Raw genomic sequence first — 16,297 nt, 5'->3', positions numbered from 1 at the left:
ATTTTTTTTTTTTTTTTTTAATGGCATAGGACACTACAGCCTCAAGATGTCCGATCCTTAAAAAAAAAACCCAAAAAACAAAAAAAACAAAACAATCTGTCTGCAAATAAATGTGCCATACTGTAACTACCAAAGCATTTATCGTAGGTGACTCGATCTGACTTCGAGTTGCATGCAGCCGTACCGTGGTCCTTCACCAGCGTCTCCATGTCCTCCTGGATGCCTTTGTGCCACTCCGTGATGTCCACATGCAGCGAGTAGTCACAGCAAGATTTGGTGTCAGCCCACTCATGCCACTGTTCGAAGGCGGTAATGAGGCTGACGCCCGGCTCGGCCACCACGTGGTCAACTGTGACACACACATGAAGATATTACAGCAAAGTCGATGGCTTTGGTGGAGGTGCAACCTCAACTTTAAATATTTTGAATTTAGAAATGTATTTATTAAAAATTTTTTAAATGTATGAATTTTTTTAATTTATTCATAAAATACTTAACACTTTTATAAGTTAATAAATTTAATTAATGAAACAACAGTAAACTGCAGCCATAGTTTGAAGTGAACCGTTACCGGCTGACTTGGGTTCCAATTACCCATCAATCCCATTAGTTAAACTTGTACATTCATAAATGCATTAAAAAATTAATAACTTTAATATATTTATTATTGAATAAATTTAAATTTGTATTCATTTTATTAATCCACTTTCTTGATTAACCAAATGTTGTTTCATAAAGTGTTACAAAATGGTGAAAAATGGTGATCAGTGTTTCCCAAAATGACACCCGGAAATATGTCTCCAAAACCTAAAGATTCATTGTTAGAAGGAATGAAAAACACCAGAAAATATTCAAATTTAACAAACCTGGAAACAGAGAATTTGGGCATAAAAACACCAGAAAATATTCAAATTTAACAAACCTGGAAACAGAGAATTTGGGCATAAAAACACCAGAAAATATTCAAATTTAACAAACCTGGAAACAGAGAATTTGAGCATTAAAAAAAAAAAAAAGAGAGAGAGAGACAGCAACTGGTTTAATATTCAATTAATGGTTGCGGCTTAACTTTTGACCAATAAGGAGACAGCATGTTCATATACAGCTTTTATTTATAGTTATAATAATTAATTTATTGTGTAAAAAGTATATAAGCACACATCATACATTTTGATATAATACTACAAGAGAAACTCATGAGACAATAGTAAAATCTTACAAATTTAACTGGACTGCCAACAAATTTAACTGGACGTCATAATATTCATCATAAAGTTTTTTTTGAATATGTTAACAGTTGGGGACTGTACTACATGTTCTGGAAGACTGTTCCATAAACAAACTGTTCTGTTACTAAAAAAAGAATTGTCTAATATTAAGTCTAGTTCTGTTTACTTCAACAATATAAGGGTGGCCCCTCAAACCTGCATAATATCTTAAGGTAAAGAAAATTCGAAAGTCTAATGATTCAAAACCATGCATAATTTTATACATTTCTAATAGATCTCCTCTAATTCTTTATCCCTCTCCAGGTGAGGAGACCAGACCTGGGCACAATACTCAAGATGAGGCCTAACAAAACATGTATACAGTACTAAAAATGAGGTTTTGTCTATATAAGTGAAACAACACTTAATCAGTCCCAGCATTCGGTTTACCTTTGCTATATATTTCCTCAGTTACCGCCTGGAGGGGCATCTCATTCATAAAATATCTATATTTAGGGTTTTTCTTACCTACATGCAACACCTTACACTTTGAGTCATTAAAACACAAAGCCATTCACGTGTCCATTCGACTATCTTATCAGTATCTCCTTGTAACATTTCTGAATCAACCAAAGACAAAATTGGATGATAAACCTTTGTATCATCTGCAAATATTTTACATTTTGTTTGTAATACCCCAGGTAAATCATTTATGAAGACTAAAAAAGTAATGGGCCTATAACAGATCCTTGGGGAACTCCACTTGATAGATTCATCCAACTTGAGTTTGAACCATTTACACATACTCTCTGCCTCCTGTCTGTAAGGAAATCCTCAGTCCATTTCAACCAATTACCAACCACACCATATTTTCTCAACTTGTACATCAATCTTGCATGTGGGACAGAATCAAAGGCCTTTCTAAAATCTAAATATAACACATCAAAGGGTCTCCCTTCATCATAAACTTAGTCCATTCTTCTAGAGTGACTAACAAATTTGTGAGACATGGTCTGCCCTTTCTGAAACTATGTTGCTCACTTAGCTTATTGTCAAGAAAAGATACAATCCTATCTCTGACAAGTTTTTCACAGAGCTTGCATACCTGTGAAGTTGAACTAACTGGTCTATAGTTACCTGTTACACTTTTATCACCTTTTTTTGAAGATTAGTGTTACATCTGCACACTTCCATACACCAGATAACATACATTGATCAAGGGACTGTCTCAAGATACAGAATAATGGAAAATGCAGTACATCTGCTGCCTCCTTAAGAACACAAGGATTTCTTACATCATCTGGTGAGAAGAATACATTGTCCAACATCAAGTCATCCTGACTGTAACAAAGATCAAAAGACTCTGCAACAGCTTCACCATAGACGTAGTGCATGAAAATCATTGAACCAAATTAGGTATTTATCTTCCTCTTGCACAAATACTGTTTGAAAGAAACTATTTAAATCTGCAGCAATCTCACCATCTTTCTCTAACTCCCATCCTTCCTGTGATTTTAGTTTTGTGATTGATTGTTTGCTCTTAGTCTTGCTATTAACATACATTTAGAAGGCTTTTGGATTTCTCTTCACTCTTGCACACAGGTTTTTTTTTCAAATTCTCTTTTGGCTTTACACACAGCTTTGTTTGCAGCATCCCTTTTCTTGTCATATCTATACTTTGCATAAGATCTACTCTCCTGGTACCTCTTCCAAGCAAAATACTTGTTTTTCAAAACCCGCCTGACAGGCATATTTAGCCACGGTGGGTTTACTTTCCCATCACTTGTAATCTTAATTCCACGCTATGTTCACATCAGTAGCGCTTATGATAGTTGACCAATCAGTATTTCTTAGCACTGTACATAGTTTACCATAGTCTGCCTTATTATAATCATACCTGAATAGGTCATTGCTACACTCTCTACCAACATCGACGTTGAAATTCCACAACAACATTTGTTTTGAAATATTTCCTGTGTGAGAACAAAATGAACCAAGAGATGAGTGCAGGACTGTGACACTTTCATCCCATTGTCCAGAACCAGAAAAAAGGGGTAGAGACTGTGGATTTGGCCAACAGACCATCTGTGGGGCCAATCACTTCCCTTGGGGAGTCTGTAAAAAAAAAAAAATAAAAATCACTTTTTGGCCTCCTCACTCTTCGTCATCACCTTCAGTCCTCTCAGCAGATGGACCATCTTGCATTTTTGGCTCAGACACCATCCTGCTCTCATTAAGATGTTTTCAATTAAAGCCAGGCACGGTTAGCTTTAATTAACCCTCTGAATGGCCCCTGAATGGGTGGGGTGGGGTGGAGGAGTTAGAGACAGCACCATTTTCAAACTTACTGATCATGGTGGTACCGCCCGCCAGTGCCGCCTTGGTACCCTGGTAGAAGTCGTCGGCGGAGGTCATGCCTCGATCGGGCATCTGGAAGCGTGTGTGCACGTCGATGCCACCTGGCATCAACATGCGGCCATGAGCGTCAATGGTTTTCACTCCACCAGGTACGATGAGGTTTTCCCCGATTTGTCTGAAAGAAGAAGAAGAAAAAAAAAAAAGATTAGTGAAGAGAGAAAAACATTTGAAGTTACAAAAGATTTTTCCTAAATGGCATCACTGGAAAACACAAAAAAGGCTGGCCGTACAGTGGCACAAAGGTCCAAGGTTCAAAGCCCATGTGACAATTCTATGTACACCTGGCACGACCTCAAGGACAGCCGGTATAAAATTTTTGCCAGATCAACATGTGGATCTGCTCCGATCGTGCTAGAGCCAGCGTTCCAACCCAGAACGAAACAGGAGCAGCCAAAATATTTGTCAAAAGGAAAGATCAGTGTTTGTTTGTTTTACAAAGGCTGGTTTTTATTCCTGAGTCTGACATAACCAGTTCAGGGAGGTGAGAGTTAAAAAAAATAAATAAATAAATAAATAAAAACTGTATACAAAAATGTCATTTATGCAACATGGAATTAAATACACATTTGTTAATTTTAAGTTTCCCTGCAGAAGCATCAGTGTGTCTTCTGTGTGGTTTTTGTTCCGCAGATCCACCTTGGAGACATTTTTATTTCCTTTAAATATTTGAAATATGTTTAATCAACATTATATTACTGCTAGAAGTTCAATACTCATAAAAATTCCTACAAAATAACAAGTTAAAAACAATCTAACTGAACATTTGTTATAAGCAGGGGTGCCCCCAGCAATTTTGGGAACATGAAAAGAAATTTTACTGGGCCACCCCCCATATTATTTTGGCAGTATTATAATTGTATTAAGGGCCTCTCTTGGCCCCTGTCAGTCATGGGCCCCTAGAATCCTTCTCCTTATTCTCCCCTTTTCTGCACCCCTGGTTATAAGTGTAAAGAAGTCACATTAAACAAATAATCTGACAGAACACAAATGATAAGTGTAAATTCATCAATTTGCTCATAAATAAATGTTAGATAACACAAAAAACAACAAGAAGCAAAAATTAAAAGCCTCTAGTTTTAATAAATAAGCTTAAAAACATTCTAAGTTACAAAAGAGCTTAATTTTTCAACTTTAAGACATCTATGCTGACATGAAATACATAAAACCATTTTCCCCACTTTAAAGAGTAAGTTTTTTTTTTAAATACACTTCTTGATACTATTGCCATTTTTGCCTTTTCCAAGTTTTACAACTGCATTGTGCTTTAGAAACAAAAACCCACAGACACATGGATTTTATTACTGCTTGGTAAAGTAAGAAAACAGGAAATATTGGAATGACGGTGCCCTGAAGACAAACCGCAGAACTCACTTGATGACGCCGTCCTCCATGTAGATGTCAGCACAAAACGACTGGTCATCGTTCACGATCTTGGCTCCTTTGATTAGGAGACGGTCGCTCTGGGAGACAGGAAAGGTTATCAACCAGTAATCAGATGATTAATCAAAGTGTAATGTATGACGACAGTGTAGTCACATGACAGCAACACCAGCTGTCGATGCAGTTATTCGTTAAAAGTCAAGCATTTCAAACGACAGAACTGCTGGGACCAAAAAGAAAAACCAGCTGGTTGTGACCACTAAACTTCAATCAGGCTGGTAAAGCAAATGCAGCAAATTTGATTGATTTAGGAATTGCGACACACAGGACAGACCTACGAGGTTTGGATCAGAACCAGGTTTCTCTGTGGAAGCTTCCGCAGTGACTGTGTTTATAACAGGAGGAAAGCAGAACTCACACAATCTGAAGCAGTTACCCGGATAAAGAACAAACAAAATAAACAATGTGCACAACTAATAACAGCTATTGATAAGTGATACATCATATTACAGCTGCAACAAATAATTATTATTTGCCTATTAAATTAATAGCCAACTATTCTGATAATCAATTCATCATTTTGAGTCTTTAAAATGTTCATATTCTTGACATTTTTATTTTCAATGTCAATACTGTCCAGGTTCTTTCCTCCTCTCTGGCAATAAACTGAAGATCTTTGGGATGTGGATGAAACAGGACGTCATTTCACAAATTAATCAACATTTTTCACCATGTCCTGACATTTAATGTAACAAGCAACTAATCAATCAAGCAAACAATCAATGAAACTTATGAAAATAGTCATAACTTGCAGTCAGTCAATATCATTAATATGAAGAATGGTCACATGACCTTAGAACTCAAGTGACTTTGCAATGTGATACTCGATCATAATTTTTTAACAAAAAAATAAATAATAAATAAAAAATCCAAATACTTATGGCCTTGAACCGAATATCTGGTGCATCCATTGTGGGGGTGTACAGAGGAAAACTGACAACAGAAGTGCAAAACGAACACTTAAAGCTAAAATGTGTAGGATTTAGTGTCACCTAGTGGTGAGGTTGCAGATTGCCTTATGCCTTCTCCAACCACTGACTTCTGTTTTTCTTCCTGCTTGCAGCCATGGTGCAAAAGGTGGCATTATGCTGCCTTCCACTGCAAAAAGGAAGTCAACAATTCCAAACCTGTATTCCTAACGTCCAATCTAAATGTGTTGCAGTGCATCTCAACGGGAAAACATCAAGCTCCTTTCTGTGATATTTTCATCCACCATATTGGGAGGGGGTGGATTAGGACTGCACCTATCGATTATTTTAGTAATCAAGTATTCTATCGATTCTTCTGGCAATTAATCAAGTAATCGGATAAAAAGTACTTTTTCGTTTTTAAAAAACATCAGTCCAGGGCTCTCGCTACTAAGCAATGGCACAATGTCGCTGCACCATCACGCAGATTGTCAAATTTAGTGTATCCCTTTCCATTTTCCTGGGTAATTATTTATTTAAATTTTGGATCTTTCCCGGTGTCAGCAGCTCAGCACTCCCCTGACACTGGACCGTAAGTGCAGGCGGTCGGTGTAACCCTCAGTCAGGCCGCACGTGAACATGAGCACAGCCTGTGAAAAACTGGGCTCTGGACTGCAGCTTTTCCATAAAAGCCACACTGATGAATCCACTCTGTGCTCTGTCGATGAAGACTTGACTCAAAGTGCAGGTAGAGGGCCGAGTCTTTTCGCCCGGTGGCCAGGGACACAAAGTCGTGTCAAAATGTCTAGTCACCCGACCAAAGTTGGGCCAAAGTCTTGACATTTTGCTGAAATGGTGAAGGGATGTGGCCTTCTGCTTCAAGGCACAGAATTTGCTTTGAACATTTTTATAATCGAATTATTTGAGTTACACAACTAATCGTTTCAAATCTGGGGGGGGTTGTTACAAGTTTGCAACTCATCAACTATGTTGCTTCCAGGCTACTGTACCAACATAGTAGTGTAACATGGTGGCCTCCATGGTGGCGTGGCCACTCACATGTAAATATGAAGGGCTCATTCTAAGCTAATGAAAACAATTATTCGCTACTGTAGGTAATTACACACAAATGAGCAGGTGGTTATGAACATTCTCTTCCACTGCTGCTAAAACACGCTCCTAAATTCTACAGACTGTAGCTTTAAGGTGGCATAAACATAAATGGAACATATCCTTTTCATCAGGTGGAACCAGACATTGAGATTTCACTTAATTTAAAAAAAAAGTATTTTTCTGTGGATCGATTAATTAAATCATTTCACTACGAGTACTTTACATCTTCCTGCGTATTTAAAACCAGCGCCTCTCGGGGGCTTAATTCTGCTCATCTTGAATAAAACTAGAGGCAGAATTCCACCGTTGGAACAATGACTGGAGCTGACAGTGGACACGCCCCCTCCATCCTCAGTGGGAGCGTGTAATCAATCCGCCAACCCTGCTGCTGCGCCACTTCTCTCAGAGCGGGGGGAGGAGACTGGGAGGAGGGACGGGCCACAGCCTCCCCCACTCTTCTCCTCCCCTCCCTCGGCCACACTGTCCAAAAAGGGCATGGCAGCGCTCTGGTCCCAGCATCCCTGGCTAACAAAGGCAGCTCTGTTCCGGCCAGCAGCTCCGGCCCTGAACAGAACTGCTGCTCTCCAAAGAGGCTCAGGCAGCACCGTGGCCACGCCCTGCCGCCAGCAAATACCAAAGTGTAGAACTCCTTTAGTGCTCCTTTGATTAGGCTATTGATAACTGACAGCAAGTCATTTATTAATAAGAAAAAAATGTAACCTCTGAATTCACCACCTGATGTAGATGATAAACAAACCACAGACTTTCTCAGAAACTCTCCAGCTAAAACTGACTTTTTTCACTGGAAAAAGTATTTTTAAGCATCATGACAATCATCTGTGGGATCTGATACAGCTGGAACTGGACTGAGATATGTACCCATGTATTTTGGAGCAGATCCAAATAAAGAGACAGAAGGAGAGCAAAGAAAAAGAACCAGGAGGCACAAGAAGACCACAGAACGGGGAGTCTCTAGAAGAGCAAAGAGGAAAACAGGAGTCTCTAGAAGAGCAAAGAACTAGGAGACTGAGAAGAACGAAGAAGAACTGTCATCACAAAGGGCTTTTCCTACAAGTTGCTGCTTCCATTAGTACATGATTTTTAAATAAGTTGGGGCTGTGGTCACCAGCAGGTTTTGGAAATAAAAAAAAAAAAAACTGACGAGTTAATTTCAATCACACCTGCTCCTAATTCTGACAGCCATGCAGCAGGTTGAGGTTAAGTTTTCACTTGTGTCCGTCACCACGTCGGCTCAAAAAGTTCAAAAGCATCATGAAACTTCACAAAGGGATGTGGCATCAGTCAATTAAATACAGACTTTTTCTGTGTACTTTTATCACCACTGAAGGCATTTCTCTGCATCGCCACCAAATGTCACGAAGCAACGTTTGACTATGAATGTTTACAGGTTTATATATCTGACAGGCCGGCTGGACCGCGACAGGTTTACACTCCAGCAAACACATACAAAGACTCTTCAGGGTTTGACATGTTTGACGAAAAATAAAAACAATGAGTCACTTTGAATGCCATGTCTTATAGCTAACTGATTTTCAGTGTCGCGTTGCCTTACAGTGCCACCAATAGTTCTGGAGGTGAAGTGCAGTCTGTGTGCAGCCAATATTTAAGGACATGTGATTTAGCTACCTGTGGACAACCCAACTGTTCCTCATCAAGTAAAAACCAATTCGTTTTCTGCCACTTATCCGGGTCAGGGTCACAGTGGCAGCAGACCAAACGGCTCATCCCGCACTTCCCTATCCTCAGCCAAATCCTCCAACTCTCCCTGGAGGATCCTGAGGCATTCCCAAGACAGCTGGGAAATGTAATCCCTTCAACATGTCCAACCAAGCCTGACTAACTGAGAGTACTATCCAGGTCTTACACGGCATGGGCAACTATTAGACACTCTGTATGAAAGTGGCTTGTTGTTTCCATGTCTATTAGGGTTCTTCAACAGTCTAAAGATGTGGGTTGCATGGTGCCTTAATCCCTGTTCTCACTTTCAGAAGATTACAGTGAAAAGAGATCATGGAACTGCACGTACACCCACGGATCAACTGAGACATCTCCGAAAAACAAGCCGGTGCAGTTGCCATCCGGGACCCAAGGCAGTTTTACTGTGTGGTAAATACTGCAGCATGCTGCACCAGTGCGCGCTCCAAGACCTGGTCTGATGCCGTGGTCGGTAACTAGGGCTGCATCTAACAACGTATTTAGGTCATCAATTATGACGACGCTTCAGCCCAGGCATTAGAGGCTTCACAGATATGCAAATGACCTAGTAAGACAAAGTTTGGGGGGCATTAAAATGTCAGAAGCTGCAGCCACAGCTAAAGCAAGACTGTGGCACAATGGCAGAATGTTCATTGTGGAAACGCACCTGGACGCTGTAAGGATTTCCAAGGTTTCACACCACAACTTCCCAGGATACATGTCCAAAGTGAGGAGGAGGCTTTAGCACAGAGACGGACTGGCAGTCTGCCCGAGGTGTGGCTCCGCCTTTCGCCAAAGGCATGCTTGGACAAAATCCACACGCCATCACCCTCAAAAGAACAGCTCACGGATGGATGCATCCATGAACACAATCTGGTCTTAATGTCATAAATATTTCTAAAGGCACACAATCCAACATGGTGCACTTGAGGTCCGCAGCAGGCCTGGAAAATCTTTTGCAGTTGTCCTAAAAGGTGTGGCGACACTCCGACGAGTTCAGTGGACGGCTGCAAAAACCGGGCATGTGGCTCTGTGCTGTATGGAGAGGCTGGCCCGGCTCCAGCCTGCTGCTGGAACCACTTTCAAATATGCCGTTACATCATCATGACTGTCATTATCACATTACTCGCCACAGCTCTCTCGAGTCCACGCTCATAGTTTTCACACGGGGCCCAAAAGCTGTATGACCTCAGACAGGGAAACAGAGCTGAGATTATCATAGTCCAGTTTGAAGAGCAAACAGCACCTACAAAGTGATGGAACGACATCAGACGAGTCCGCCGGATATAAACTGGTCAACCACACTGATAACTCGAATCTAGAAACAAAAGCACCCAGTATGAGATTTCCTTTATCTAGCAAACTTTACCACTAATTTACAGCGGAATTATGCAAGACCGAGATTCCGAGTCAGAACTTGGCGGGTTCAATGCAACGTCGCAACATTATGAAACAGGGGGAAGAATAAACCAGCAAAGTGTTTTTGTACTGATGAGGCTTTCGAGCGGGTCAGGCCTGGTCTGGCTGTCCTGGTCGAAAGCCAAACACCACAATGACCCCTGACCTCTTGTGCATGGGAACCATTTACAGCTTCACAAACAGGATACAGTCACAAGTTTGACCACTCCTGAACGGCTGCAATTCTTTTTTAGACAAGAGGACTTGACCCGAGCAACATTCTAAAAATGAGTTCACTCTGTGAATGTAAACCTCCGCCAACGTCCAACAGTCCTCCGTTAACATTTCCCTTTGGTCATTTTATTCCTTTGATGTCCAACATTCTTAAACCCCACTCCACATACATCCAGTTCGTTGGGTCCCCTACAGAAAAAAAAAAAATTGCAAAAATGGCAAACTCACGGGGATTATCGCAAACACCGCCGCAACTGTACGACTTCAGCTTCTTTTCAGGGGACGTCTCAGTTAAACCATAGGTGTACGTGCAGTTGTGTGATCTCCATGCACCTTAATTTTCCTAGGATGTATATCTCAAAGTGAGAACAGGGATTATGCACCATGTAGCCCACATCTTTAGACTGTACATGGTCAACCTGGAGCACGCCAGAGACTATCTGGACTATCGGGATTAGTGGGACAATTAGGAATGAAATTTTTCAACACCAATAGAAGTCAACAGGAACCCAACTGGGTCATCAACAAGTGTGCACCAACTTAACCGGACCATCTGCAATTTCCCGGGAACCCTGCTGCAAGCTGATGACATTAGACTTGTACCAAACACTGATGCAGATCTGTACCTGATCTGTTATTCTAAAGCTCACTGCGGCAGGGCAGCAAGCAGGCGGCGCAATTTTCCATCCTGTGAATAGGTGTCACTAGTGGCAAGGTCACTACCAGTTTCAGCTCTGCCATTTGCTTCCCGATTTATATCTGGGACATGTGGATACCAGCGCTTAGACCCCAATTGTTGACCTTTGATCCTGAAGGATGAATGAATGAATGGATTTATTCGGCACACACACAAATCCGAAAGAACAGAAACATACCAATAATATGAATGTTATATAAACAAGCCTGTGAGTCCGAAAGGGTGTGGGCAGAAGCAAAGCTTATCAACGCCCACCTCTGCTAGAATGAGTCCAACAATTATAACAGTCATAACAACATATACACAAATTCACAACACACTACACATCAACACAGACATACACTTCAATATTTAATTACATTTCAATTCATGTATAAGTATGTTATGTATAAAGCGCCAAATCACAGGAAACTTGGCCCAAGTCACTCCATATTAACCCTGCCGACCCCCAGAGCAAGCACTAGGCAACTGTGGTGAGGAAAAACTCCCTCTTAGGAAGAAACCTCAAGCAGACCAGGCTCTAGGGGGTGACCCTCTGCTTGGGCCGTGCATATATACCTGTATACGTACACACACACACACACACACATATACATATATATATACACATACATATATATATATATATATATATACATACATATATATATATATACACACACACACACACACTACATATATGCATATACATATATACACACACACACATATACACGTACATTGACTGATCATTTATTTTGAGTTTTACAAAATAAGCATTTCTTTGACATCTACATTTACCCAAATTGGGTTGAAAATAACAGGAGATACAAACATACACGCATACATACCCGCGCACTTAACCCGAAAAGGGGTGGGATGAAGACGAACTTATTTAATCCCACCCCCAAATACCTATACGTTATTACGACTACCGAGTGTGACCAATATTCCTTTTTTATTACTATGTAATTGATATCATATATTAGTGATGAGTATCTATAATAATAATGATAAAAACAATTCCCACCATAATAGACAGTAATAATGACAATAATTATTGTCAATCAAAAATTTGTTTTTTTTATTTCTATTATTATTATTACTACCATTTTTTTTAATTGCTATTGATATTGCTGGTGTCATTCCTTAAGCCATTTTCATGTGTCAATAAATTCCCCACATTTACTCAGAAAATGACGATTTAAAAAGGACTATTCTTGTGTGTGTCGATGGTAATTCTGTCTCATATATATATATATACACACACACACATATATATACACACACACACACACATCATAGATGCGAACATACATACACAAAATACACATACATCACCTATACACACACATGTATACACATAATACATATATACAATTATGCTACATTCATTTTATTTTATTAATTTAATTACCTTAACTTTTTTATTAATTTATCATTATTATTATTATTATTAGTTTCTTTTTTTTTCCCCTTCCCCTCCTTCCCCATTTGTCATGTGTGTGGTGCATTAAAAGATGCAAAGTATTTTGTAAACCTGCTGCCAGAGAGGGGTCGCCCCCTGACACAGGTCCACCCTTTGCTGAATGTCCTAGGCTCTGCATTAAAAGACAAGGTTTTGGAGTCTGCTGGCAGAAGGGGGAGACCTTTGAGCAACAGACCCCCACTTGCCGACCCCGATCTGGTGATAATGATGTAAGTGATGTAAGAGGGGGAAACAAGGAGGAAAGAAAAGGAAAAGTCTTTTTATGTATCAATAAACTTACACACACACACACACACACACATATATATATATGCATACATACATATACATGTTTCCCCCTCTCTCTAAGTTATTACCATCATCACCATACTTTGACTAGCATTTCAACTACAGGATCATGATGTATAAAAATAATACTTTTGACCATGGTTACGACAGCGGCAATAACAGGTATTATGCAAATATGTTAACATCTATTATATTAACAAACATATAGTAAGATTTTATTATCATTATTAAAATTTTTTTTATAATATAGTTTACAATTATGGCTATGATATATATAATTAAATTGATGTACAGGATAATTCCAGGTATTTTATGAAAGTTTGTGTGTCCTAGCGAGACCCCTTCTATTGCTGACAAGGAAAAAAAGCAAAAGGTAAATTAACTAGAAATAAATTAAAAAGACGTGACGATCACGCACCTCTCTCCTCATTCATGTATTTCAACAGAACCATTTCTTTGTATCTTTTTTTGAATTGATGGATGTTAGGACATCGCTTGAGCTGAGGTGCCAAACTACTCCACAGCTTAATGCCACACACGGACACACAGAAACTTTTCCTGGTAGTTCTCACTGCCTTGACTTTAAAGTTACCACATCCCCTCAAGTTATAGCTTCCTTCTCTCTGGGTGAAGAGACTCAGAATATTACTGGGTAATGAGTTTTTACTGGCTTTATACAACCCCTGGCAAAAATAATGGAATCACCGGCCTCGGAGGATGTTCATTCAGATGTTTAATTTTGTAGAAAAAAAGCAGATCACAGACATGACACAAAACTAAAGTCATTTCAAATGGCAACTTTCTGGCTTTAAGAAACACTATAAGAAATCAAGAAAAAAAGATTGTGGCAGTCAGTAACGGTTACTTTTTTAGACCAAGCAGAGGAAAAAAAAATATGGAATCACTCAATTCTGAGAAACAATTATGGAATCACCCTGTAAATTTTCATCCCCAAAACTAACACCTGCATCATATCAGATCTGCTCGTTAGTCTACATCTAAAAAGGAGTGATCACACCTTGGAGAGCTGTTGCACCAAGTGGACTGACATGAATCATGGCTCCAACACAAGAGATGTCAGTTGAAACAAAGGAGAGGATTATCAAACTCTCAAAAGAGGGTAAATCATCACGCAATGTTGCAAAAGATGTTGGTTGTTCACAGTCAGCTGTGTCTAAACTCTGGACCAAATACAAACAACATGGGAAGGTTGTTAAAGGCAAACATATTGGTAGACCAAGGAAGACATCAAAGCGTCAAGACAGAAAACTTAAAGCAATATGTCTCAAAAATCGAAAAATGCGCAACAAAACAAATGAGGAACGAATGGGAGGAAACTGGAGTCAACGTCTGTGACTGAACTGTAAGAAACCGCCTAAAGGAAATGGGATTTACATACAGAAAAGCTAAACAAAAGCCATCATTAACACCTAAACAGAAAAAAACAAGGTTACAATGGGCTAAGGAAAAGCAATTGTGGACTGTGGATGACTGGATGAAAGTCATATTCAGTGATGAATCTCGAATCTGCATTGGGCAAGGTGATGATGCTGGAACTTTTGTTTGGTGCCGTTCCAATGAGATTTATAAAGATGACTGCCTGAAGAGAACATGTAAATTTCCACAGTCATTGATGATATGGGGCTGCATGTCAGGTAAAGGCACTGGGGAGATGGCTGTCATTACATCATCAATAAATGCACAAGTTTACGTTGATATTTTGGACAATTGAAAGGATGTTTGGGGATGATTAAATCATTTTTCAAGATGATAATGCATCTTGCCATAGAGCAAAAACTGTGAAAACATTCCTTGCAAAAAGACACATAGGGTCAATGTCATGGCATAGGGTCAATGTCAACGAGCAGATCTGATCTGATGCAGGTGTTAGTTTGGGGGATGAAAATTTACAGGGTGATTCCATAATTTATTCCTCAGAATTGAGTGATTCCATATTTTTTTCCTCTGCTTGGTCTAAAAAAGTAACCGTTACTGACTGTTACAATCTTTTTTCCTGATTTCTTATAGTGTTTCTTAAAGCCAGAAAGTTGCCATTTGAAATGACTTTAGTTTTGTGTCATGTCTGTGATTTGCTTTTCTTCTACAAAATTAAACAACTGAATGAACATCATCCGAGGCCAGTGATTCCATAATTTTTGCTAGGGGTTGTATAATAATTGTGCAGTGTGAAAATTAACCAGATCTGGCATTTTCAACAATTTTGATTGCAAAAATAGACTATTTGTGTGATCAAGATATCCTACCTTATAGATGATTCTTATTGCCCGCTTTTGGATTATACAGAGGGGATGTAGCAAACGTTTGTAATTGTTACCCCAGATTTCTATACAATATGTTAAGTAAGGAGAGATTAAAGAACAATATAATAAATATAATGCATTATGATCCAGAAAATATTTTGCTTTGTACATAATAGAGACATTCTTGGAAACTTTTTTTTATGTATGTGGCTGATATGAGACTTCCAGCTTAATTTACTATCGATGGTTATCCCTAAAAATTTGACTTCTGACACTATCTATTTCGACACCGTCTATATGTATTGGTAAATTAGAATTGACATTATGATTTCCAAAAAACATGACTTTAGTCTTTTTTATATTTAGGGATAATTTATTAATATTCAACCAAGTTTTCAGCTTAATTAATTCACTATTTACCACATTAATAAGTTTGCTATAGTTATCACTGGAATAGAATATATTGGTATCATCTGCAAATAATAATTTTAATAATTGTGACATTAAATATGTACTTTATATAAAGATTAAAAAAATGTGTACCCAGTATGGATCCCTGTGGGACCCCACAAGGGATGCCCAAACACCCAGATTTAAATGCACCCATCTGCACAAACTGATGTCTCTCCGTTAAATAGCTTTGAATCCAGTTCCAAGCCACTCCCCTGATACCATATCTTTCCAATTTATTGAGTAGAATTGAGTGATTAAGTGTGTCAAATGCTTTCTTTAAATCAATGAATATTCCAACTATATAGTTTTTACTTTATCTAAGGTGTTTGTAATCTCTTCTATTGCTTCAATTATTGCAAGTGAAGTTGACCTACCAGACCTAAACCCATACTGACATTCGTTAATTATGTTATATTTTTCTATAAAGGATCCTAACCTGTTGTTAAAAAGCTTTTCTAAAATTTTGGAAAATTGTGGAAGTAGAGAGACCGGTGTGTAGTTTGTGAAGATATGTTTATTTCCATTTCTGTATAGTGGAATAACTTTTGCCATCTTCATTTTGATTGGGAATGTCCCAGTTTGAAATGACAAGTTACATATATGAGTCAGGGGTTTTGATATGCTTTTGATTATTGTTTTTACTAGCTTCATATCTATGTCATAACAGTCAGTTGATTTTTTATTTTTACATTTAT

General features: G+C 38.9%; 1 protein-coding gene across 2 annotated transcripts in view; it reads right to left on the bottom strand.

Annotated features, from left to right (window-relative positions):
- The window catches only part of LOC117528919 (dihydropyrimidinase-related protein 2), a 55,213-nt gene that overhangs the window by 23,628 nt on the left and 15,288 nt on the right, over window positions 1-16,297 (bottom strand). For both annotated transcript variants that reach the window (XM_034191545.1, XM_034191546.1), the window contains exons 2-4: window positions 4,998-5,086; window positions 3,557-3,741; window positions 185-349 (exon numbers count right to left, since the gene is read on the bottom strand). In XM_034191545.1, the coding sequence (XP_034047436.1) occupies window positions 185-349; window positions 3,557-3,741; window positions 4,998-5,086 (439 nt within the window). The remainder of the gene's footprint in view (window positions 1-184; window positions 350-3,556; window positions 3,742-4,997; window positions 5,087-16,297) is intronic.

Source organism: Thalassophryne amazonica, chromosome 17 (genome assembly GCF_902500255.1).
Source record: "Thalassophryne amazonica chromosome 17, fThaAma1.1, whole genome shotgun sequence".
NCBI lineage: Eukaryota > Metazoa > Chordata > Actinopteri > Batrachoidiformes > Batrachoididae > Thalassophryne > Thalassophryne amazonica.
This window is presented reverse-complemented; position numbering and strand designations above follow the sequence as displayed.